The 24990-nt window shown below is 45.7% G+C and overlaps 1 protein-coding gene across 1 annotated transcript in view; it reads left to right on the top strand.

Annotated features, from left to right (window-relative positions):
• The first annotated feature begins 5597 nt into the window (after nt 1-5597).
• The window catches only part of SLC9A1 (solute carrier family 9 member A1), a 72984-nt gene continuing 53591 nt past the window's right edge, over nt 5598-24990 (top strand). Inside the window, exon 1 of the mRNA XM_083455048.1 lies at nt 5598-7044. Within this exon, the coding sequence (XP_083311174.1) occupies nt 6699-7044 (346 nt within the window). The 5' untranslated portion in view covers nt 5598-6698. The remainder of the gene's footprint in view (nt 7045-24990) is intronic.

The raw sequence follows: 24990 nt of genomic DNA, 5'->3' as shown, positions 1-24990 counted from the left end.
ACTCACTGCCTATTGACATTCAGTTATGCACCTTCACCACATTATTGCCTGCATAAGACATATTTGTTTAGGCAAGCCTATCCAGCCATACAGCTACTGCATTATATTATATTAGCTATGATTTTATTCATCTTTTGAATGTTTTAAAACACCTGCTTTTAATTGGATTTTTTTTTAATCAATAATGTTAATGTTTTATTTTATATTTTTGTAACCCACCTGGAGGTTTTCTTACAGTCAAGCAGTGTGTAAATTTTGTTAAATTAAATAAATAAGATCTGTTTTCGGGTCAAACTGATGTGACATCAAATTCCTCACTGCAAACCACTGCAGTGCCTTTTGAAAAATTAAAACCAGAGGTAAGAGGAGAGAGGACTGTGGTGTGCAGGGTGTCCCTGTGACCTCCTTTACAGGAGACCTCCTCTGCAAAGGGCTGTCTAGTTCGCCTAGTATATATACATATTCATAAGGAGAGCTCTGGGATAGCTCATTCAGTAGAGCATGAGACTCTTAATCTCAGGGTCAATGGGTCTGAGCCCCACATTGGGCAAAAGACTCCTGTATTATAGGGGGTTGGACTAGATTACCCTGGTGGTCTCTTTGAACTCTACAGTTCTATGATAAGGAGGACGAGCAAGTGCCCTGGGATTGCCCAACATCAGCTCCTGGACAACAAAACTCAGCAGGCACACAGATGACCTGTCTTCTCCATTACAATGAGATGCATTTCTATTGAAATAATCTAAAATTTTGCATCTGTTCATATAAATTAGAGTATGCAGATGTTATGCAAAGTTGTGTCCTCCTTTGGTGATACGGTTCCTCGTCTGGGAGTGGGGAGCCACTGTAGAAGAAGAAGAAGGGTTTGGATTTGATATGATTCTATGATTCTATATCCCGCTTTATCACTCCCCTTCAGGAGTCTCAAAGCGGCTAACATTCTCCTTTCCCTTCCTCCCCCACAACAAACACTCTGTGAGGTGAGTGGGGCTGAGAGACTTCAGAGAAGTGTGACTAGCCCAAGGTCACCCAGCACCTGCATGTGGAGGAGCAGAGACGCGAACCCGGTTCATAAGATTACGAGTCTACCTACTGGCTCTAGAAGTGTACGGGGGTGGTTTCTCACACACACACACACACACACACACACACACCCCTGAGGTCTCAACAACCCCTTCTCACAGGCCCCAGCGGGATGGGCTGGGGGTGGGGCGCTCCTGCTGGCTGGGGGGGTTGCAATTTTTATCCGGACTACAGCAATGGAGAATAGTGTTAAAAAACCTCAGTTGCTATGTTCTCAGTGAAAATCCATCACCTCCCCCACAAATCCGATATTAATTTAAGTAGTTTGTATAAAAATAAAATAAAAAGCTAGACATTAGGTTAGAAATGTCCATTACATACCTGGTCGATGCCAGTGCTCTAAGGCATAAGCACAATCAGCCTCAAGCATCAAGCTAGATTGGATAGTGCACTTAGATTTTTTTATTCTGGATTTAATGGTTTTATGACACCCCCCCCACACCCTTTAGATAGTAATGTGTAGTACTTCCCTTACTTCCAAGTGCCTTGCCATGTTGGGGGCCCCTCCTGCTCATTCTGCTGAGTGTGGCCCTGGACTTGGGAACATCATAATCTGCCTGCATAGAAAGTCAAACCCGTAGTCCATCTAGCTCAGCACTGTTGCCACTAACTGGAAGCAGCTCTCCAGGTTTTTTGGAGAGGAATTCATTTCCCATCCCTGTCTGGAGATGCCAGGGACTGAACCTGGGACCTTCTACATGCAAAGCATGTTCTCTGCCGCTGAGCTACAGCCCAACCCTCTTGAAGTCCTTCCTCCTGACAGCACCACTGTATTGGATTCCCAGTTTAAAAATCTTTGTTCACCCGGAAATACTATGCCCTAAATGCCACACAGAATTCCCTTTTCATGCAAAGTGGATCAAAGCAGTAATTTCTTGTGGTAAGTTCCATGACAATGCCAGCATTTAATAGAGATTTAGCCTAACACCCTGGGGAAAGTTCTGACTGACCGCAGACAACCAACCACACGCTGAGATGTGTGTGTGTGCATACATCTGTATGTGTGCAAATGAATGCACTGCAGATTTATCGAGAGCCTGAAGCAGAGAATTATTGCAAAGTACTTTGCCCAGTGCTATAAAGCGTTATTATTATTAATGCCCGTTTAAAGAGGGGCAAAGCTGTTGAAAACTCCAAAGGTTGCATGCTATTGTACAATTTGTTGGGCTCGGTGAATGATTCAAGGTGGATGTAATCCTACACACACTTAGAGTAAAGGCAGGCATAAGCAACAAATTATTCAGTGCTATATGAGTCCAGCTTCACAACAAAATTTACCCTGATATGCCAGTCTCTCCTGGCTGGGTCTAAGGTTTTGGAGGCCCTCAGTGGGCCCCATTAACTAAGAAGACATGGGGGGTGCAAGCTGAGAATCTTCTTAGGCCCTGTTCAATTTCCTTGGAACAGAGTATGGAGTGGGAATACTAAGCATGGATGAATGCCCATCCTTGTGACCTTACCAGAGCTGACTTTACATGGAGTGAATGCTGCCTTATGCCTATTGGTTAGGCTGTTTGTCCATCTAGCTCAGTGCTGTTTACTTTGACTGGCAGCAGCTCTCCAGGATCTTAGGCAGAGGTCTTTCTCACCACTTGTTATTAGATATATTTAACTGGAAATAGTGGGGCTTGAACTTGGGACCTTCCTTCTGCATGGAAAAAACCATGGTGACTTGCTGCATGCCCTCTCAAGCATGAGACAGAAGTGTGTATTCATCACTACCAGTCAGGCTGGTTTAGCTGATCAGCAGCAAAGCATTGCCATGGAGGAACTTTGATAAAGAAGTGGGGGGCAAGGCCTCATTCTTGTTCCGCCTCTCAAAATGGCCTGCTTCCAGGTTTCATTGCTTGCAGATGCTGCTCATCCACATTCCTCTCTAGCTTCAGTGATGGGCCAAATTCCATATCTGAGATGGGCTAATCTGACCCCGGGCTACTAGTTGCTGACCTCAGATTGAACCAAAATAGCTGTTAGGCTACCAAAGTCCACCGAAATCAGGATATTTGAATCCAAGATGCTACTTGGGCTGAAGTGAGTCCACATACACAATCTTCTTTAGTAAGTCAGTGTGCTGGTAGGGAAACTGGCATCCACATAACTAAACTACCGTATTTTTTGCTCTATAAGACACAACAGACCACAAGACGGACCTAGTTTTTGGAGGAGGAAAACAAGAGGGGGAAAAATTCTGAATCTCAGAAGCCAGAACAGCAAGAGGGATCGCTGTGCAGTGAAAGCAGCAATCCCTCTTGCTGTTCTGGCTTCTGGGATAGCTGCGCAGCCTGCATTCGCTCCATAAGATGCACACACATTTCCCCTTACTTTTTAGGAGGGAAAAAGTGAGTCTTATAGAGCAAAAAATACGGTAACTTAATGTGGTTTCATGTACTGTTCTGTACTAGTGTAAGTTGAAGCTACGGATAACAGTGCTCGCCCACAGAGGTTTGGTGATGTACTTACAATGTACAAATTGCCTCCCAAATATTTACATTTCACATCTCCCCCTCCTGCATTCCTATGAGGTTGTTAGATGGGGAATCAAAGACACAAGGATGGTTCTGCCATTGTATTAATTGAAAGGAAGGGGACAACTGTAGAGTATTCCCTATCCTATGTGACTAGAATGTGGCCTTCCTGTATTCTCTTCCTGTGCTTGCTACCCTGTTGAATTCTTCGAGTTCTGTGTAGACAACAATTTGCCCTCTGCTGTCTGAGACGGCAGAACTAAGTTCTAGTGGACTTACATTACCAGGATTGAGTATTCAAAGAAAGCTCTTAAACTGCATGAACAGTTTTGAAAATTACAGGCTGTGTTCATGCTACACTGCTAATGCACATGTTGGACATCTTCTTTCCCTCAAAGAATTCTGGGCATTGTAGTTTACCCCTCACAGAAACACAGTGCACAGAAACCCTTAACAAATCACAGCACCCAGAATTCTATGAGGGAGGACAGCTAATTCTCAAACAGGAATGCGGAAATCAATTTTGGTTTCTCTCAGTTTTATTTTTTTCCAATCTTAAGTTCAGTTCTCCACATTGTTTTACCACTTTTTTTTAAAGTCCTCATGAAAATTAATTGGCATTTTAGTGTGAATTTCTCCAAATACACACATGTGTATAAGCAGTTCTATCTAATATGCAATTTGTTGCAAATCCATTTCCCCTAATACAATGCATTTTTGTATGTTATTTCCATTAATATGCATTTCTACAGGGTGGGTGCCCAGGGCATGGTCTTGTGCATGACATAGGCCTGAGATTATTTAGGAGGAAAGGTGATCTAGAGATTTTGTGAATGTAGACAAAATAAAGCAAAGCTTTTATTTTTAAGATATTAAAAAATGGGGTAAGGACAGAAGATTTGAAACCCAGGACAACAGGACCAGTTCTTGGAGTTCCTGGGCCATTCCCTAACAATGGCCCTGGGAGTAGTACAGTGGTACCTTGGTTTGCAAACTTAATACATTCTGGAAGTCTGTTCTTAAACCAAGGTGTGCTTTCCCATAGCAGCGGGGGCCTCCGTTTACAAATTGAATACACTCAACAGGAAGCGAAACATGTTCTTATTTCAAGGCAAAGTTCACAAACCAAAACACCTACTTCCGGGTTTGCAGCGTTCTTAATCCAAGTTGTTCATAAACTAAGCTGTTCTTAAACCAAGGTACCAGTGTACAAATGAGATGTAGCTGCCAAGATGCTGGGAGGAACAAGATGGCCAAGCACATATTGAACCAATCCTACATCAATTTCATTGATTGCCAATTTGTTTCGTGGCTCAACCTAAGGTCCCATTGTATTATACATTTAAAGCAATATCCTACCACTTTGAACAGTTAACTGCTAAACCACTCTGTTTATTGTTTAATGTCGTATGTGGCTTTAAAAGCATAGTGCAGATGGGATCTTAAAGCTCTAAATAGCCTAAAGCCAGGTAATCCGAGGCTTGCCCTCACAAACCTATCATCAGCATCAGAAAACCTTTCTTCTGACTTTCCATGAGTTAAGATCAGAACCAATAAGTACCAGGAACAGGACCCTCTTGGTGTCGCATTGCAAATGTGGAACTCTTTCCTTGCAGGTATCTATCAAACCTCTCCCCTGCCATTTTCAGGCTGGCTTTGAAAAACCAGCTTATACTATCTGGCTTTTTATGATTGGTTTTATTCTGGCTGCCTTGCGGTTTTTTCATATGTCCGTTTGCTGCTGCTGCTATTTTTAAAATGCAGCGTGCACCTGTGCTATTTTAACGATATCGTAGCAAGGTCTCCTCCTTGGGATATTCTGTATATCCTTATCCCTGAACTATTTTTGCCATCGAACGGGTTTTATTTACTATGCTCTTGATGCAACTGTAGCCACTTTTCAGAAAAATGCCCTCAGCCACTTTTTGTCGGCTCTCTTTTCCTGGAGAGACGCCGGCAGCATAACGCCACCACGCATTGTTATTCGTACGACGCCCTTGCGCATGGGGAGACCGGGAGACGAGTCTCTGCCCGCAAGGAGCTTCCTATCGACCGGCCAGCTCTTCCTCTTCTAGGGAAGGCGGGAAGGGAGGCAGGAGAGGAGGAGGAGCTCGCCCGAGGCCGCGCGAAGCCTCTCCCGGGTTGAGGCGCCCTGCTCTCGCCCGCCTCTCCTTCCGCCCCAGGAGGTGGGCTCCCCGCCGTGTAGTGCTGCTCCCGCCCGGAGGAGGCTGCCGTGGGTGCCGAGGCCCCGCCTCCTCGTCCTCTTCCTCCTCCTTCCCCGTGTCCTTGTCTCGGCGCTGGCTGAGCTGGAAGAGACGGCGGGAGAGCAGCAGAGCGCGAGCTCAGCGCGCGCCGGGGAAGGAGGAGCCGGGCCGGGCGGAGTTGCCGCGCTGCAGTACACGAGGAGCCGGAACACGCACCGCTTCCTCCTCCTTCCCAGCTCCCACCGGCGGATCCTCTGCCCCGCCGCAGCCGCCCGGCCTGCCCGCCCGCCGGCTTCCCCACGCCAGAGGTTCCTCCTCGCCCTCCGGCTGCGGCTGCGCTCCCTCTCGCGCTCCCGGCTGCCTCCTTGTTCGGGTCCCTGCTTGCAGCTGCCGCCGCCGCCCTCTTCCTTCTCTTGCCTCTCGCCTGGGCATCTGGTCCCGTTTTCCCCTCGGGCGGGGGGCTCTTGCTGTCGGCCGCTGCCTGCTCCTTCCTCGCTTCCCGGAGCCGCCCTCTCAGACCTTGCCTCTCTTTTCTAGAGGGCACCCCAGGCGCAGGAGCAAGATTTTTGGGACTCTTCCCCCCCGCCCCGAAAAGCCGCAGGCTCTTTCTCTCTCCCACCCCACCCTCGTCCATCCCTAACAGGAGAAGAACGCAGCTGAAAGAAAGCGCCCCCTGACCTTATTATGAGAGCTTTAGCACACCAGTCTCCGTTTAGGTATTCCATCTGGACACGGGATCCTTCGGTGGCCTCGTTTTATTTCTCGGGCTCCCGCTTCCTCCTCTTCCTCCTCCTCCAATGAAGCATCTCCCTGGAAGCTGTGTCCTCTGACATTTCCCCCCTTCCTTCAAAGAAACCACGGCGGCCGCCTGCTAAGGCCAGCAGCTCCTCCTGGGTGCGTTTCATTTTATCTTTTTCGTTTGGAGTGGGAGAGATCCGGAGGCCCAATGGGGGCGAGGTTCCTGGGGGCTCCTTGCTCTTGCCGGGCTTTGCCCTTCCTGTTCTGCGCAGCGGCCCTCCTGGGGCTGCTGCCGGGCAGCACCGGCAGCGTGAACCCCGGGGTCACTCAGCAAGTTTACTCCCCGGAGCTGAAAGCGGCGGTCGAGAGCATCACCACTGCTCCGCCGGTGTCCCTAGACAGCCATCCTGAGTCCAAGCACCCCAAGAACACTTCGGCTCCCGGAAAACACACGCACCAGAAGGCGTTTCCTGTCCTGGGCATCGACTACAAGCATGTAAGGATCCCCTTCGAGATTGCGCTATGGATCCTGCTCGCCTGCCTCATGAAACTGGGTATGTAATGTGTCTGGTTGATTGGTGTGTGTTTGTGTATGATGATGGGTCTGCATTTTGTATTTTTTTGCAGAACCAGTGCTGCCAGGTGCAGTGGTGGACCTACATTTTGGAGGCCTTGAAGCTTCAGCTGTTATGAGGCCCCCTTCGCTACCAGCGACAGGGTCTGGGCAACCACTGTTTACTTTCTTCAGTGCGGTTGTTTACATTATCTGTTCTGCTGACTCTCAAACTTTGGGATTGCTGAAATATATACAACAACAAATTAATCAATTCGAGTCATGCTTTTAAAGCAATGTGGACTAAAGCTGTTTCTGGGATCCCTGTGGAAATCGGGGGCCCTGAAGCTTAAGCTTCATTAGTTTCATAGTAGATCTGCCCCTGGCCAGGTGATTTTAGATTTTAAATTTAAGATCTTACTGGGTGGGTGGATGTGGACTTCTCTTCCTGGTGGTAATGTGTCTTGCTTCATTCACTGCAGAAGGTGGTAGGTCAGTCTCGCTGGGCTTGGGGACCCTCCTGCTCATTCTTCTGAGTGGGACCCATGACTTCTTCCCCCAAGGCTTGCCCTGATGGGTACCACTGATCTGAAGCATTGCAGGGCTGCATTTCCCTGAAATTCCTACTCCCTTCATACTGTTGAGGCCGTCCTGAGACACTTATGTGACTTAACCAGAGGCCTGGCAGAATGCTTAGTTTGTGGAGTGGTGTACTTCTCTTATGATGCTCTTTGTGTACATGATACATGATCACATGTGGTGCTTGCTTAGGAGCAAAGCGTCTGATACTCTGCAGCGTCACGTCTGCATACTAAACAAGGGAAGTTCCCATGTTCTCCTTCAGGATAGAACTCCCTTGTGGTATGTGCTATGTATTATCTGGCCCATTGTGGTCACATGCAATATAAGCAGTGTTAGAAACTCAGATATATAAGCTGGGCACCAAATGGCTCCTTAAACCGGGGTTACAATCGCCAAAACGGAATGTCTTGTTGCCATTTTGGGGCCAGACAGCTCGAATGTCATATTTTTCAATTTGACGTTTTGGTTCCTGAAATTTGTTCTGACTGTGCAGATAAAATATCACAGAATTCTACAGGATGTGTTTTTAAATTCACCTCCAGATGGTGGAGATGTCAGGTGCCTGGGCATATTCACTTAGTCTCTAGTGCAAAATGTACCTGGTACCTGGCAAATTTCAAATGCTGATTAAAAATGAACAGGTTCCTTGGTCCTTGGTTTTCAGGGAAAAGCCATTCCAAAGGGTTTGAATGGTTAACTTTACTAGCTCAGTGTTGGAACCTTCTGCATTCAAAGCTCTAAGAGATCCCTGGCATCTCCAGGTAGGGTTGGGCAGAACTCCCTGTCTGAAACACTGTGGAGCTGCTGCTGGTCAGTGTAGATGTTTTTCAGCTAGATGGACCAATGATCTTATTTCGCATAAGGTAGCTTTCTTGTATTCCTATGTTGCATTGAAGACAGTAACAATGATTGTGTTCATGGTAGATCCAAGTCCTCGAAGACAATCTGTGGACAAAGGTGAAGTTGCTCAAATATTGGAAGTGGGTTTGTAGGCCATCTGGTCCACCCCCTCTGCTTGATGCTCGACAGTTCTCTTGGAAACTCCAGGCGAAAGAGATCATACACAAAGACAGCTTTCTGTTATGCCTGCCTCCTTTTTTCTTCTGAAGCCAAAGCTGACCTTCCTAGATTCAGGGACTAACTTAGCAAGTAGTATCCTAAGTGGATGCAGCAAAGGATTTTCCCCACAATTGTGCAGCCCTGCCCCCATTTATAGAAGCAGTAGGGAGTATTTTTCTGCCTGAGGGCTACATTCTCTTCTGGGCAACTTTCTGGGGGCCTCATGCCAGTGACCATAAGGGCCAAACAGAGAGGTCTGGATCTTTGCATTTTGCCCCCTGGCCCAAGCCTCCCATCCCGCATGTGTGGCCCAATTTACATGTAACACTTTGCTGCAGTTAATAGCTTTTCAGGGTCGAGAGGTTTGCTAGTGCACGCTGCCTGATCGCTCCTGCTTAGCTCGTTCCCTGGCATAAGCAGCAAGCCTCAAAGCCTCGTCTCATTATATGCAAACCAGGATCACGGTTTGTGTCTCCTGGCTGAACTGATCAGCAGGCCAAGGACAAATTATTGTGGTTTGTTCCCAGGTTCAGACCTAATGAGAAGCTAACACTTCATGGCTTGTTGCTCATGCTCACACCTTGGGAGGAGTGAAGTGGGAGTGATCATGCTGCTTGATCCCAATAAGCCATTAACTATGACTTATCTCTGCATGTGAAAGAGGCCTGTATGACAGGCTCTAAAGCTGCCTTCTGAATAGAGGTCACACCGGCTCTCCTCCAAGCTGGGATGACTTCTATGCTCCATCCCAGACTGTAGCAGAGATTACCTCTGTTTCACTGAGGAAGTGATAGGAAAAGGGATGGAGAGAGATGTGCTTGCTTTCATGATCTGTTCCTTTGTGCTATTATCTGCCCTCTTGTTAATGTTAAAAACTTGCATGAAGAACTAGGGTCATGGAGTTGCATGTTTGCCTCTTGGGAAATTGGGTACCAGTGGCAGGACTGGCTCTGTTAACATAGCCTGGGATCTCATACATCCGAATGCCTTGATTTAGGTTAGACTGTTCGATGATAAAATGTAAGTACTGAAAAGGAGACAGGTGCTTTTGGCTGAGAGGTATGCAGTTCACAAAGTACCTGCAGGTGAAAAGTTGAGTAGTGATGATTGTGTTGCTTCCCCTGACCTAGCACATGATAAGAGCCCTGCTGGATCAGGCCAGAGGCTCATCTGGTCCAGCATCCTGTTCTCACCCTGACCAGTTAGATGCATATGGGAAGCCTGCAAAGCAGTGCTGATCATAACAAGTGCCCTTTCCTGTATGTAAAGAAGCCAAGCTTTATGCCAGCAGACAAGACAGTGCAAACCCAGAGAAGAGGAAGACTTGGTCCAGACACGCTTAGGCCCCAGAGATGTGGCAAGGATCAAACCAACTTAGGAGAAGGGCTGCAAGGTTCCTTCAATGCAGCTCAGGGACAAGGCCTGAGTTCCAGGATCAGGACCTGCAAATGGAGACTGCATAGGGAAGCTGTCTACCGTTGGCCCTGCCTACCCATCAGTTTTAAACAGAAGCAGGGAAAGTCCAGCTAACTTGTGCACATTGCCTGCCCCACTGTGAACTCCTGGCCTGACGTGGGGAACTCCTGTCTCTTGGAAGGACCTGGGTCTGCTCCTGTCCCTTCCTCTTTCCTCCTCCCCTGAGAGCTCAGTCTGTGATGTGCAACTCTCCCCCCACTCATCTGGTGGAGAAGTGTCCTCTTTGGCATTGGATGGCCCTGTCTTCTCATCTTGAGCCAAGGAAGGAGGAGCCCTATGTGGCTTTCAGAGGGAGAGTCTCAAAGTTGGGGGCTTGACCAGGAGGCCTCTGATCCATGGCCTCTTCTCCCTCCTCCTCCTCCTCCTCTGGACGGGCCACGATATCTCCCTACTTGTGCTCCCCAACAAGTAGGTGGCTTCCTCTGGGTATGCTGTTTCCTGCACATGACTTATGGAACATTTCCCTGCAGTTGTTTCACTAATGCATATTGTCAGGCGTCTCACTGACTTGGCAGGTAACGCACAAGGAAATGGAGATGGGGGGGGGGGTATATGCAGAAGCTTGTGGAGGACGGAAGGACGAGGTGGGAATGCTGGTCAAACAAGTACCCATGTGCAAGCCTATGTGGATGTGGCTGGCTACTTCCTGTGTTTTGTGGATGGTGTAATACTCAAGTTCTAAATGACTGGACTTTATGCTTACAGGAAGCAAAGACAGGGCAAGGAGAAAGCTGCCAGGAAGTCTGAATCTGCATGAAGATACATGCGCTAGATGAGGAATGAGGAACCTGCTGACCTCCAGATGTTGCTGGACTTCAATTCCCATCAGCCTCAGACAGCATGCTCCAGGATGATGGGAATTTTCGTCTCGCAACTTCTAGAAACCATCAGGTTTCCCACCTTTGCTGTTTAAGAATTGTTTGTTACTTTTGAACTATTTGCTACATTTTCATACACAATTTTAATGGAAATAGGTTCTATTTAAGAATCTGTCTTCACTCTTCAGTCATAAAATAATAATAATAATAATGATAATAATTTCTATACCACTCTTCATCTGAGGATCACAGGACAGTTTAGAATATATAAACACAAAAATACATAACATAGTAACAAACAAAACCATTTCCCCCTACACAGTTTAAAAGGCCATAGATTGTTTAATTAGCCAAAGGTATGGGAGAAGAAGGATGTTTCTTCCTGGTGCTTAAATGCAAGTATTCCATGGAAATTCATATTAAATTGGAATGCCACAAATGTGAAAAATGTGTCAGCAGAAGTTACATCATTGGTTGGAAATCCCAGCCTCATTTCCAAGAAGTATTGAACACTCCCTTCTCACTGCGATATGATATGTTGTTATGCAGCTTAAAGTCCTGTAATATAATGAATGCACAAATCTCAAGGCATAAGAGAGGGCAGTACAACCCGTGGCCCTCCAGATGTTGTTGAACTCCAACTCCCAACAGCTTTAGCCAGGGTGGCCAATGGTTGGGGGTGATGGGAGTTGTAGTTTAGAAGCATCTGGAGGGCCACAGGCTCCTTTAAATGGCTCAGGATCACAGTATCTCAAGGACTACCTCTTCTTTTTATGAACTGACCCAGACCTTGCAATTGTTACCTGACACCCTTCTTCGTGTGCCTCCTCTGCAAGAGGTCCGGAGGGTGGCAACATGAGAACGGGCCTTTTCTGTGGTGGCTCCCAGTTTGTGAAAAGCTGTCCCAAGGGAAACTCACCTGGCACCTTCATTACATATCTTTAGGCGTCAGGCAAAACCTTTTCTTTTTCACCAGACTTTGGGCTGATTAACATTCTATGTTCTTTTAAATGTGTTTGTGGGAGGGCCGTTATTAGTTTGTTTTTGTTTTGTATTTTGTGTTCTCATTTTGTATTGTTATGTTGTGAACTGCCCTATGTCTTTTGGATGAAGAGCAGCATACAAATTTAATTAATGATAATGTTAATACTACTAATAACTGACAGTTTTCGTATTTATTTGCAAGCAGTTAAAAGCTAAAAGCGCCCTTCTCTACTAAACAGCTAGCCTTGCAGAAACCCATCCTGCGTACATGTTTCTACAGAGGGATTACAGATCAGTATGACAAATGAGGATCCTTACTAAGGGAGACAGCCAAGTATGCCTTCAGCAGGCCAGTGGTCAGGGCCGATGGGAATTTATTTATTTATTACATTGATATCTTGCCCTTCCTGCCAAAGGAGACCAGGACAACCCAATAGTTGTAGTGTAGAACATGTGCAGAGCACTAGGTAGGGCAGGGCTGGCAGAGTAGATCTAGCCAGTGGACCAGTTCCTGCCCCGCCCATCCCCCACAGGACATCATCTTTCTTTTGCAATAGTATATTGTCCCCGGAATGTGTGTTTTTTTTTCATCTAGAGGCATTTTTTTCATCTAGAAGCATCACCTCTGACTTCATGCAACCTTCTCTAATTCATGGAGTTGTTTTGATTCACGGTATCTCATCCATTGCCTTCCCTACCCCCTTTTCCTTACATGCATGTTTCAGACAGTGAACCTTCAGGCAAGTCTCTGTTCCTTTCTGTTACTCTGTGTTTCATATCAGCCTTCCCCAAGCTGGTGCCCGCCAGGTGCTGTTGGACTTTCTCAACTCACATCGGCCCCAGCCAGCTGGGTCAGTAGTCAGGGCTGATGAGAATTGTACTCCTTAACATTTTCTAGGGGGCACCAGGTTGGGGAAGGCTGTTTTATACTGTAGGTGCTGAAAAAGAATAAAACAGCTGCCTTAAATTTTAAAAAAGTGCTTAAAAGGCCATACTTACTCATTTCATTTATATCTGGCTGTTCCTCTAAGGAGAGCAAGGCTATGTACATGGGTCTTTCTCCCCTTTCCATTTCATCCACACAGCAACCCTGAGAGGTAGGCCGGTCTCCCTCAAGAAACTTCATTCAGTGAGAACTCCATGACTGACCAGGGGTCTGAACTTGGTTCTCTCCAGTTAGCCTGACATGCTTTCCACTGTACCATAGTGGCTCTATGTGGCAGGTCAGAAATACAGTGGTGCCTCGCAAGACGAAAAGAATCCGTTCCGCGAGTCTTTTCGTCTTGCGGTTTTTTCGTCTTGCGAAGCAAGCCCATTAGCGGATTAGCGCTATTAGCGCTATTAGCATTTTAAGGGCTATTAACGGCTATTAAAGGCTTAAGGGATTAGCGGATTAGCTGCTAAAAGGCTATTAGCAGCTTAGCGCTTTAGAAAAAGGGGTTGGGGAGCGAAAAAAAACCCCAGGAATCGCAATACATTTTCGTCTTGCGAAGCAAGCCCATAGGGAAATTCGTCCTGCGAAGCACCTCTGAAAACGGAAAACCCTTTCGTCTTGCGGGTTTTCCATCTTGCGAGGCATTCGTCTTGCGGGGCACCACTGTATCTTATAATATGTTGCCTTTGTTCATACTGATGCAACTTAAGATACTTTAGGAGGGCACATCTGAACCTGACACCAGGCCTCTTTCCTTGGGGGAGTCCCTGAGCTGTTGAAGCCTGCCCTAGAGCAAGGATGGGGAATCTGTAGCCTTCCTAATTTTGGTTGAAAAAGCGCAAAGTTTGAATTCTCCCTCAGTGTATTAGTCTGGGTAGTTGGTTCATTTTAAAATATGGACTGGACCAAGTTCTTCTCCTTCCCTAATGCAGACACCTCTCTAATAGCTGCTTCTGTTCCAGCCCGTTTCCAGACATCTAATGTAAGGTCAGACCAACATGGGCAGGATAATTACCCGGGAGTGTTTTGCAACCATAGCCCATAACTCTCGATTGCAGTGTTGAGCCTAACAATTTAGTTCTGAAATCTGTGTGTCTCCCAGATAAGTGTGGCTTGCTTAAATTGGTTGCTGGACTGATGCACCTCCACTTTTAATGATGTGGGAGAAGAAAGGGGGCTTGAGCTACATTTTCCAGCACATCCACCTCTTTGTCTGATGATCTGGGTGTTTAATTGGCACCACTCCTACATCTCATTGTAGTACCGAGACAGACAATTGCAGATGAGATGGAAATAACAGGATACTTGTCTGCCTCTGTGGTTCTGTCTTGTGCTGCTTGCCATGCACTTTTATCTGATTGTCTGCCCCACCGTTGCTCTTGTAGGGGGCTCGTGTGTTAATGTACCAAGCAAACTTGTTTGCTTACATGATGGGGCATTGGTAAGGCAAGAATTATGCTCACTAAGCTTTCTTCTTTTTAAAAGCATGCTGCTATCCCAAATCCTGAGGGTGTGTAATGATGCTTAAAATGAAAACCTGACGGTATGTGGGCATGCTTTAGATAGGATGGTGGGGGTAGCCAACACACTGTCCCCTGGATGTTATTGGACTACAACCACTATCAGCCTCAGCCAGCTGATAGCTCAACAGCTCAGTGCTGTTGGGAGTTGTAGGCTGCTCCTGAAGTATGACAGCACTCTGTGCCCAAACTAGATGTGTTGTTCCAAAATGCATTCATTCCAATTGCTTTGCTCTGTAGTGACCTAAACGGTCTTCTAGGCTGCAGATTTTACTGCAGCCTCCTGCCAAAAGTGTTATAATAAAGGGATACAGTCTGTTCTGCACAAGGATTTTTGTTGTTGTTACCCTTCGTTCCCATTTAACATTCTGATGATGTATTATCCCCAGGTGAAAAATGGATGTATCGTTAAATCATGGAAAAGTTTGTACCTCTTTATTGGGGGAAAGTAATACACCATCCCTGTTTCCAGCCATCGCTTGGCCCCTCATTAATTTATTTGGCTGTCTGTCCTCTCTTTAACACTAAAATTGCACCTGTGTTGCCATTAATGTAGAGAACTATTAACTATATGTTCTAAAACCAGTTACCCAGTGATCCTGAAACCTGGCTTCATCCTGATCCAGACTAAAACTCCTCCCCCCTTCTTTTCAGTCTGCTCTCTGGCAACATTTGTGCAAATTCTGCATTATCTGAATATGGAGAAGTCTTTTTTTATTTTAAACATAAAAAAATTTATGGAAAACCCCATTAGAAATACATGCTAAATACATGGCAGTTTGGTGCCTGCAGATGTTGGTGCAACAGGGTCAAAGGGGCACAGCCCCACCTTCCTGCCATCTTACTTAAAACCAGTTAGCTTCCTTCTCCTTAGCCTCAGTGTTGCCCTTGTAGAACTCTGCAGGGAAGTGGATCAGAACAAAATTATAATTGGTTCTGATTCTGTCTGTCATTGGCTTTGACCCCACCTGCTGTTAGTCTCCCTGCCTTCCATCCCACCAGCCTGAATGGGCACCAGCAGCCACTGCCTGGTGCCCTTCCATATGTTTTGGACTACAAATCCCATCACCCCTAGCACAACCTGTGATATCTGGCACACTGCAAGTTCTTCATCCCTGGTTGTGGGTTCCAGCTAAAATTGTGGTTGATCTTTAGTGAGCTAGGCCAAGCATCCTTCTTCTGGAGACGGATTTAATTATCACCGGGTTCTGGATCTGTGATGACAGTCGCAAGGCGCAAGCCATCTGTTCCTTGACATTTTGTCAAGAGTCCAAGTATCAGGCGCAAAGGATCTTGGGTGATGAATGTTCATGACTGGTGTTGGACCTTCTGTCAAGCGTCTTTATATTCTTCTGGCTGAGTGGGATACCCCCACCATCACCTTGTCAAAATATTTTGTTCCCTTTTAGTTGTGCTTTGCCTGCTCCCTATGTAAACCCTGGATTGTGCCCCAGAGATCTTTAGCACTGCAGAAGGATTCCTGAGGAAAAAATCCAGTGTGGAAATAATTCTTTGGAGATGGCAAGCTGGAGAAGCGTGACTTTTTAAGGCTGGGGTGGCAACCCATTTCCAACCTGAGGGCTGCTTTTTCTTCTAGGGGCCACATGCCAGTTCTGTAGGTGCAACAGTAAGTCAAAGGGGGCAGAGCAATGAATGTAAATGTATGGAGAATGTAGTTTGTTGATGGCGCTGAGTGCTTTCCCTTTCACAGACCTGCAGTTCCCAGAGCAGTTTAGCAGTCAATCCACCTTTGCAGGGAACTCTGGGAATTGTAGATCTGTGAAATAAACAGCTGTCTCCTAACGGCTCTCAGCACCCTTAACAGACTACAATTCCCATAATTCTTTGCATGGGAAAACCATGACTGTTTAAAGTGGTATGACACTGCTCTAAAGATATACTGGAGGTGGAAGCCTCAGCCTCGCACTCCCATCCCCAAGCTTTGAAGCGAAGCTAGACTTTGGCTTGGCCAGGATCCTTCAAACCCAAATTCCTAGTCAATAGACTTTTTAAAAGGAAAGAAAGGCCCTGTCTACTAACAGAGAAGGATACTTTATACTTTTAGGCACTTAAGACCTGGCTTGTCTCGAAGGCCTTTGTCTGAGTGTGTGTCCCCCCGCCCACTGTGCATGTGTGTGTTGTGTTAATGTGCAATTTATTAAATGGCTGCTTTTGGTATTTACCTGAGTTTCATGGCTTGCTCTGCCGTGACTGCACCTTAGGGGCATGGCCATGCTGGCTGGGGCTGATGGGAGTTATAGTCCAAAACTTCTGGAAGGCTGCTGGCCGGCGAAAGCTGGCATAGATGCCCTTAACATTTTATTAGTGTAAGCTGTGAGGTGTCTTTTAACATAATGCAGCCTCTGGGTACACTTTCTTCCACTCCTGACTTTCTCCTCCTCCACCCCCCTCTGCTAAGCTGTGTGTGATGTAAGATCAGCAGCTGATGCAGCTCTTCTTCTTAGCTGGGACTGCTGTAATGACTGAGTCATTGCAGAGGGTGCCCCCCCCCACCGGTTTTCTGTTTGCAGCCCTTGGGTTTTGCAATCTGTCTAGGTCAGGACTGGCTGATTGGGTTGGTGTGCAGCCACCGGCTTCATTGACCTGGCTCTTAATTGCCACCTAACTCCAACCAGTGCTTTGGGGACAGGGCGGGGGAAGAAGGTAGCTCTATAATTTAGGCAAGCAAGGTTGGCTGCCAAACGATCTTGGCTTTAAGCCTTTTCGTATTAATTATGATGATTGAAAAAGTGAACTGCTTGCAGATTGTGTGCACTTGGACAGACTGTCTGACCGCTGTGTGATGGGTTGAGCCATGTGCTATCAAGGAGCTTATTAGATATACCTCCTCCACGACAAGCCTCACATGGGTCCGTTTACACAATGTGCTATTTTTGTAACGTGGGATGGTTGCGTTGCAGAAATGTCATCTGCTCTGTTGGGCGGCTTCCTGCAATGACATCCTGGCTTTTCTACTGCAACGTTTGCTCTCTTGAGATATACGCTCAACACAATTGAACCCCGGAGTAACGTTCACCCTGGAAGTAAATCTTCATCTTTTACCTCACCAAATACTCTTGGTCATCTTATGTTTCTTAACCAATGACCACTGTTGATTTTTGTTTCCAGCCCTCTTAGTGTTCTTTGCTGCAGCTTCTCCTGAATTTTCTTAACTGTCGTAGCTCAGTATAACAGATATTTCCACTAGGCATGTAAATTACCCCTCGCCTCTGGTGAGCTAGAATTTCCCTCCAAGTGACCAGGAAGGGGGAGTTCCTATAATCCAGAAGAGTAGTTCAGCTTTTCAATGCTTCCTCCCTCCCACTTTCAAACCTCTGGTGTATAAAAAATGGCTAGCGTAGGTGTGTGTTGGGAGGCAGGATAGTGTAAATGCATGTGGACTAGTATCACTTTTGTGTGTGGGAACTAATATGCAAAGGTAACCAGATAATGTCCTCTGTGGATTGGATCCAGTGGGTGCTCTGCTGAACATGGAATGGCTGTTTTGTGCAAACAAGCATTGTGCAAGAAAATGGAAGTAAATTCAAAGATGAGAATCTGCCGGTACAACCTCTTGCACAGTTAATGTTGTTAACTGCTATTTTATGATGATGAAAATAATGTAAAAATCACTCATATGCACAACTTCAGGTCCTTCAGTTTTCCAGTTTTATGCAAAGGAGAGTAAGCCTGCATTTAACTTGTGCACATTCAGCTTTGCTGAAATAAAAAAGGGGCCAGAATACTTGTGAAAATGACTTGGGCAAGGTCCACCTGCCATTGAACCCAATGTGTTTTGACCGTACATGTTTTTAGCTTTAGGTGTGATCCCTGGAACAAAACCGCTGCTTAAGTCATGGGTTTACTGTATAGCAAAGGAATAGAGGAGTGGGACAGAGTCCATTGGGTCACCTCATATAATGGAAGGATCCCTCCATTTTTGTTGATGCTTAAAAATTGTTGTCAGTGGTTTCCCCCCCTAGAGTCGCAAGACACGAAGTCCAAAGCACTGAGAGCTAAATTTATGAAGAGTTAACCGCAGCATACAACTGATACACTCCTTTCCCAGCAATTTTTAAACTAAAATTTTCTTATATACCCTCTAAAATCTCTGAAATGAGGTTTGTTTGTTTTTAATCTTGTGAACTGCCCTGAGATCTTTGAATGAAGGATGGCACACAAATTTTAAATAAATAAATAAATAAATAAATAAATAAATAAATAAGAAAGATGTTGGGCCCAAAATATGTTAGTTGCTTAGGCAAAACTATGTATTAAGTGGAGTTCTGTGCAAGTTCCCCCTGACTTAAAGAAATAAAAAACCAAAAGCAACGACTTGAGACTGCATTGGAAGCATAGGAAAAGTGACTGGGGAAGGGAGTTTTAGTTGTGCCCTTGTGGAATTTTCCTTTCAAAATTGCCCCGACCTTAAGGTGGCTCCATGTATGTCCGTACTCTCAGGAGCAGAGGAAAGGAAAAGCTTTCTGGAGGTGATTTTGAGAGGAAAAATGACCAGGTGCTAAGTGCTCCCCTTCAACTCTCCTCCCCCTGCTTCTGATTTTACACCCACAAGTAACTGCTTTCTGCTTTAAAAACAAAACATTGAACTTTCCATGGTATTCTTTTTTTTTTTAAAAAAAACAATATTTACCTGCCCATAACATGTAGTTTGGCTCTTAATGCCAAGATCAAGCATTTCTGCATTCCATATGAGTGTGAGATGAAGGCTAACTTTCGGTTTAAAGGACATACAGCACTGACAAAATAGTAGGTTGTATCCAGTGTCGTACTAAGTCATTTGTTCTGACAGTGCATGTTATGTACTGAAGTACTCACCCTGCCCCAGCAGGGGGATACTGTAGATAGTTATGCAAATGAAGGATCGAAAAGTGATGATTAGTGATTGGATAGTTTTAGAAAATGGCAACAGTTGCATTGTTCTGGAGCTCTATATAAGCAGGCTGACTGAGCTGCTCAGCCTAGTTCTGTTCTGGCATCTGAATAAAGAAGAGCTGTTAAAGAATCGCTGTGTCATCTGACATGTTCGCCCACAACTTAACAGTGCAAGTCTTCAGGCTTTTCCAACAGGACTCCTCCCTCTTTCCCCGTGCCCTCCCTAAAACTGTTCTGGGATTACCCCACCAGCCCTCCAGAACAGATGTGGAGAGGCCATGTTCAAGGGAAGGAGCAGGGAGTTGCCTTGCGCAAGCATAAATCCTTGCGCTGATGGAACATGTTAGTTGGGTGATGCTCCAGTACTATCAAAGTAACCAGAGGCACTCTTTCCTTGGCACATGCACGCAAAATAAACGATAGCATCAGAGTCTTGGGGGCATGCAGTGATTCCCACACTGCTCTGGGTGTTGGCATTGTGTGTATGAATAGCATGACTGCTGGAATGACTGATCATGGCGCTCTTTTCCACCACGCTTCTTTCTGGACGGTGCTGATTGGGTTGGCAAACTGCTGGATCCATGTGCACCTCTCCCATGTGAACTACTCAAGCCTGTATGGTGACCATATCGGTGGCAGCCTTCTCATTGAAGTGCCTTCAGCTCCTGGGCTGACTCTGGTCGCCCAGAGTGGCCATCGGCTCCTTCTCTGCAGGATGGAGAATAAAGGGGCTTGTGCCTTGTTTGAGCAACAAGGCCTTCCTGGATCCTTGGTTAATCTGTGGTCCAGCTCTCTCTGGGGTACCACCAGACAAAAAGCTCCATCTGCTCCAGCACCTGCTTTCAAACAGGCCAGTCACATACGCTTGGGGAAACCCACAAGCTTGGTGTGAAGGCAATAACTGTTTCTAGCCAGGACAAGTGCTGTAGAGTTGCATGCTGGATATATAGCCATGACTGGCTGTCAAAAATTTGCTTAATCCCCTTTCAAAGCCATCTGAGTAAGGGGCCATCTTGTGGCAGCGGGTTCCGTAAGTTAATTATGCTTGAGGCGTGTAGGGCTGGAGCACTAAATGAAATTTATATTTATAATAAAACTTCATTTCTTAGTGTGAAATCACATGTATTGATAGCATTTCAGTGTCTTAAAATGCAGGCATGCTTCTTTTTCTCTCTGGAATAGAGAGAAGCTCACCCTAATAAAATACTGAGTGAGGGAGCCGGAACCCATTTTTAGATCATAATTACCGCCTCAAGTGTGGTAATATCTCATGGAGTGGCTTAATAATAATACTTTGTATATGAGACTTAAGCAGCCTAACTGCACATGATTACACCCTTATGAGATTTTGAAGGCTCTCAATATGCTGTGCTTCATGAATACCACGGACTGATTCTAAGTTGGGTATGCTTTAATAATTAGTATAACGGCTTGCTCAGATGTTCCTCTTGAGGTTAGACAGTGCCGGAGTGAGAGAGAGTTTTGCCACACTGGAGGTTGATGTCAGTGATGTCACTTGTTCAAAGGCATTAATTTTTTTGAAGCCAAATTTTAAGTCAGAAAACCAAGAGGAGCTAATTAAGCTGCTTCGTCCCTGTTTACACTAACGGTGGTTAGCTTTACCTCAGAATCTTAACAGTTAATGTGAGGGTTAAAAGGTGGTTTGCAAATCTTGCTCTTTTTGGGGGGTGGGCAAATGTTTAATTATTATTGAGCTTTTACAGATGCACAAAATACTGCTGTGGAATAGATGCTTCATAATACGAATGCACCCTCCTTACTGAACTATGAAAAAGACATACTCGATCAGCCAGATTCCCCCTAAATCAGTATGAGAGCCAGGCAGGCGTCCCTGTGGGCAATGCAGACCCTGGCTAGAGTTAACCATGGTTAAAGTGGCCAGTTGTAGAGATGTAAAGCCATAACCGTGGCTGGCTATGAAAAGGGAATGGAGTGTGTAAACCACCCTCTGGTGAATCTGCCACTCTAACCATGGTTGGGAGGTCAGGAAAGCTACATCAATATGTTGTTGTTTAGTCATTTAGTCGTGTCCGACTCTTCGTGACCCCATGGACCAGAGCACGCCAGGCACTCCTGTCTTCCACTGCCTCCCGCAGTTTGGTCAAACTCATGCTGGTAGCTTCGAGAACACTGTCCAACCATCTCGTCCTCTGTTGTCCCCTTCTCCTTGGGCCCTCCATCTTTCCCAACACCAGGGTCTTTTCCAGGGAGTCTTCTCTTCCCATGTGGTGGCCAAAGTATTGGAGCCTCAGCTTCACAATCTGTCCTTCCAGTGAGCACTCAGGGCTGATTTCCTTCAGAATGGATAGGTTTGATCTTCTTGCAGTCCATGGGACTGCAATATAATCCCCCACAAATCAAACTGCGCCTACTTTGAGTTTCCGCCTCAACTCGCCCACCCCAAATATCTCTGTTCCTCCAGCCATCAGCAATGCTTGTCTCCTTACCTGGCTGTATTCCAAATGAAACATTATCATTCCAGCCCCACCTAGTTATGTGGGATGGTTTGAAGGTAGTAGCTACCAACGGTGATGCTGAGTTTAACAAAAATAACAACAAGAAAACTTCTCCTTCTAGCTATTGCACAAGCATCCTTGATAGCTTCAGGTGTTCATTGATAGCTCAGGTGTTCATTGGCAATAACCAGGTTATATAACAGACACTCATGTCTTCACTTGATTCAGGAGTGTCCCCATCGCAATATAATATGAGAATCCAGCATCGCCATATATTTTAGAGGCATCAACAGTTATTAAAAGAAAGCAAATTGAATGTCTCAAAGGGAAACCATAAATTTATGGGCTGTGTCAAGACCTTGACACTAATGAATGAAGAATTGGAAAGAACAGAGAACATTATGTTGTTCAGTAAAAAACAACAGGTATTTGAAGAAATTGAACTGGAGAGATCAAGATGGATTGGTTTGCCCTGGATCCTGATTAATTTTTAGGAATATTATGTGAGAAGGTTTAGAAAATTATCTAGATAACCTCTGTTGACCTTTCCCAATGTATTTAGAGGTTTGAAAGCGAGAGCAGGAGGGGCCTTGAAACGACCCATCAACAGTTAGCGCAGGGGATCAGTTCCTGGGTATCATTCACTTGATCATAGTCTTTCCTACTATGATGAGATGGATTATATTTCTATTTAAATGACAGCAATTGTTTCTATATTTTGCGTCTACAAATTGACATATACAATTTTAAAGCAAGGGAAGCTCTCCCCCCCTTTTTGAGGGTGGGTAAGGGGGACGGGATTAGGGACGCGGGTGGCGCTGTGGGTTAAAGCCTCAGTGCCTAGGGCTTGCCGATCGAAAGGTCAGCGGTTCGAATCCCCGCAGCGGGGTGCGCTCCCGCTGTTCGGTCCCAGCGCCTGCCAACCTAGCAGTTCGAAAGCACCCCTGGGTACAAGTAGATAAATAGGGACCGCTTACTAGCGGGAAGGTAAACGGCGTTTCCGTGTGCGGCTGTGGCTCGCCAGAGCAGTGATGTCACGCTGGCCACGTGACCCGGAAGTGTCTTCGGACAGCGCTGGCCCTTGGCCTCTTTGAGTGAGATGGGCGCACAACCCTAGAGTCTGTCAAGACTGGCCCGTACGGGCAGGGGTACCTTTACCTTTACCTTTAAGGGGGACGGGGACATTCATAGCTATCCTACTGTTATGAGAAGGAAATGATCCCAGGGCAAGGCCAAAGAGATAAAACCAAAGAGAATGTATGCCTCAGTTCTTTCACTTTCTGGAACCTGATTTATTGGCAACCAGCTGGTTAAAGTTTACCACCGTGGAAAAAGTTTTCTGCATGTTTTCCTCATCTGACTTCTTCATGAATGGCTTGAATGCGCCAAGGGAAGAAACTTCTTTAAAAAAGAAATGTAAATAGGAAGGAATTGCAGGAGCCAGCCTTGTAAACACTTTTTATTCTTTTGATCCCCAAGGCTTAATTTGCCCAAATCAAAACTGACAATTCCCATCAGGACCCAAGCAGTGAGCAGATACATACTTAGCAAGGTGCCAGACCTTTGCATTGTAAATACTGTAGCTGGGAAAGAGATTTCTCCCCTCTCTTGTTTATTGTAGACAGAAGGCCCTTATAACATGGGCTCTAAATGCAAAAGTGTAGCAAGATAATCTCATATGTTTGCTATTGAACAAATAATAACATTGAATAAGATAATGGGAATGGTTCCCTATAGTTAAAAAGGTAAAGGGATCCCTGACCATTAGGTCCAGTCGTGGCTGACTCTGGGGTTGCGGCGCTTATCTCGCTTTATTGGCCTAGGGAGCTTCTGGGTCATGGGACCAGCATGACTAAGCTGCTTCTGGCGAACCAGACCAGTGCACAGAAACGCCGTTTACCTTCCCTCCGGAGCGGTACCTATTTATCTACTTGCACTTTGATGTGCTTTTGAACTGCTAGGTTGGCAGGAGCAGGGACCGAGCAACGGTAGCTCACCCCATCACGGGGATTCGAACCGCCGACCTTCTAATCGGCAAGTCCTAGGCTCTGTGTTTTAACCCACAGCGCCACCCGCGTCCCTTCCCTATAGTTGGTAGCTTTAAAAAATCAAATTCTATACAACAAGTTACATTTTTCAGGGTAAATTTGCAAAATAATGTATTTTGCATAAGTATCCTGCAAAGGGGAAGGACTAAAATGGTAAAGGACCCCTGACAGTTAAGTCCAGTCGCGAACGACTCTGGGGTTGTGGCGCTCATCTCGCTTTACTGGCTGAGGGAGCCTATGTTTGTCCGCAGATAGTTTTTCCGAGTCATGTGGCTAGTATGACTAAGCCCCTTCTGGCGAAATCAGAGCAGCGCACAGAAACGCCGTTTACCTTCCCACCAGAGCGGTACCTATCTATCAACTTGCACTTTTTTTGGCGTACTTTCGAACTGCTAGGTTGGCAGAAGCTGGGACTGAGCAACAGGAGGTCACCCCGTCGTAGGGATTCGAACTGCCAACCTTCTGATCAGCAAGTCCTAGGCTCAGTGGTTCAGACCACAGGGCCACCCGCGTCCCATGGGAAGGACTAGACCATGTGAAAAATGAACATAATATTTTAGCTGCAGTTCATTCATTTTCGGCTTTGTATTCTGGTTATAAAAAAGCGCACCTAGGCATTCTGTCGTTGCACCCATAACCTAACCTAGGTTTAAGGTGCTATTTAGCTCCTAGGTTTCATATCTCAGTTTCTAACACTGCGTACACATGTGTCCAAGCAGTGAGCATCTGAATTGTGTGGAAACTGCCAGGCAGAAGGGCTTTTTGTGAAACCTGAACTATCTAAACCTTACTATGGATAAAAGAGAGGTTGCAGGTTTAGTATATCAGTTATATTTATCAGATTTTATACCACCTTTCAATATATGATTATCTGGGTAGTCTAAAAATTGTTTAAAAAATAGAGTAAAAATGCAATAAACGAGAAGCAAAATGATAAACACATGATAAAAATGATCATAACAAAAGATGCCACACTGAATAATTCTACAACCTTTTTGGGGGGCTAAGCTAAGTGCTCTTTTATATCAGAGTCATCATTCAATTTATCAGCAATATTTAAATAATGTCAAGATGATTGATTTGCCCTTCAGTGAAACAGGAAGGCTTTATCTATCTACTCAGTGGCTTGGATGTACAGTAATAGATAGCGAAGCCT

This window comes from Podarcis tiliguerta (genome assembly GCF_965153285.1).
Source record: "Podarcis tiliguerta genome assembly, chromosome: 8".
NCBI lineage: Eukaryota > Metazoa > Chordata > Lepidosauria > Squamata > Lacertidae > Podarcis > Podarcis tiliguerta.
This window is presented reverse-complemented; position numbering and strand designations above follow the sequence as displayed.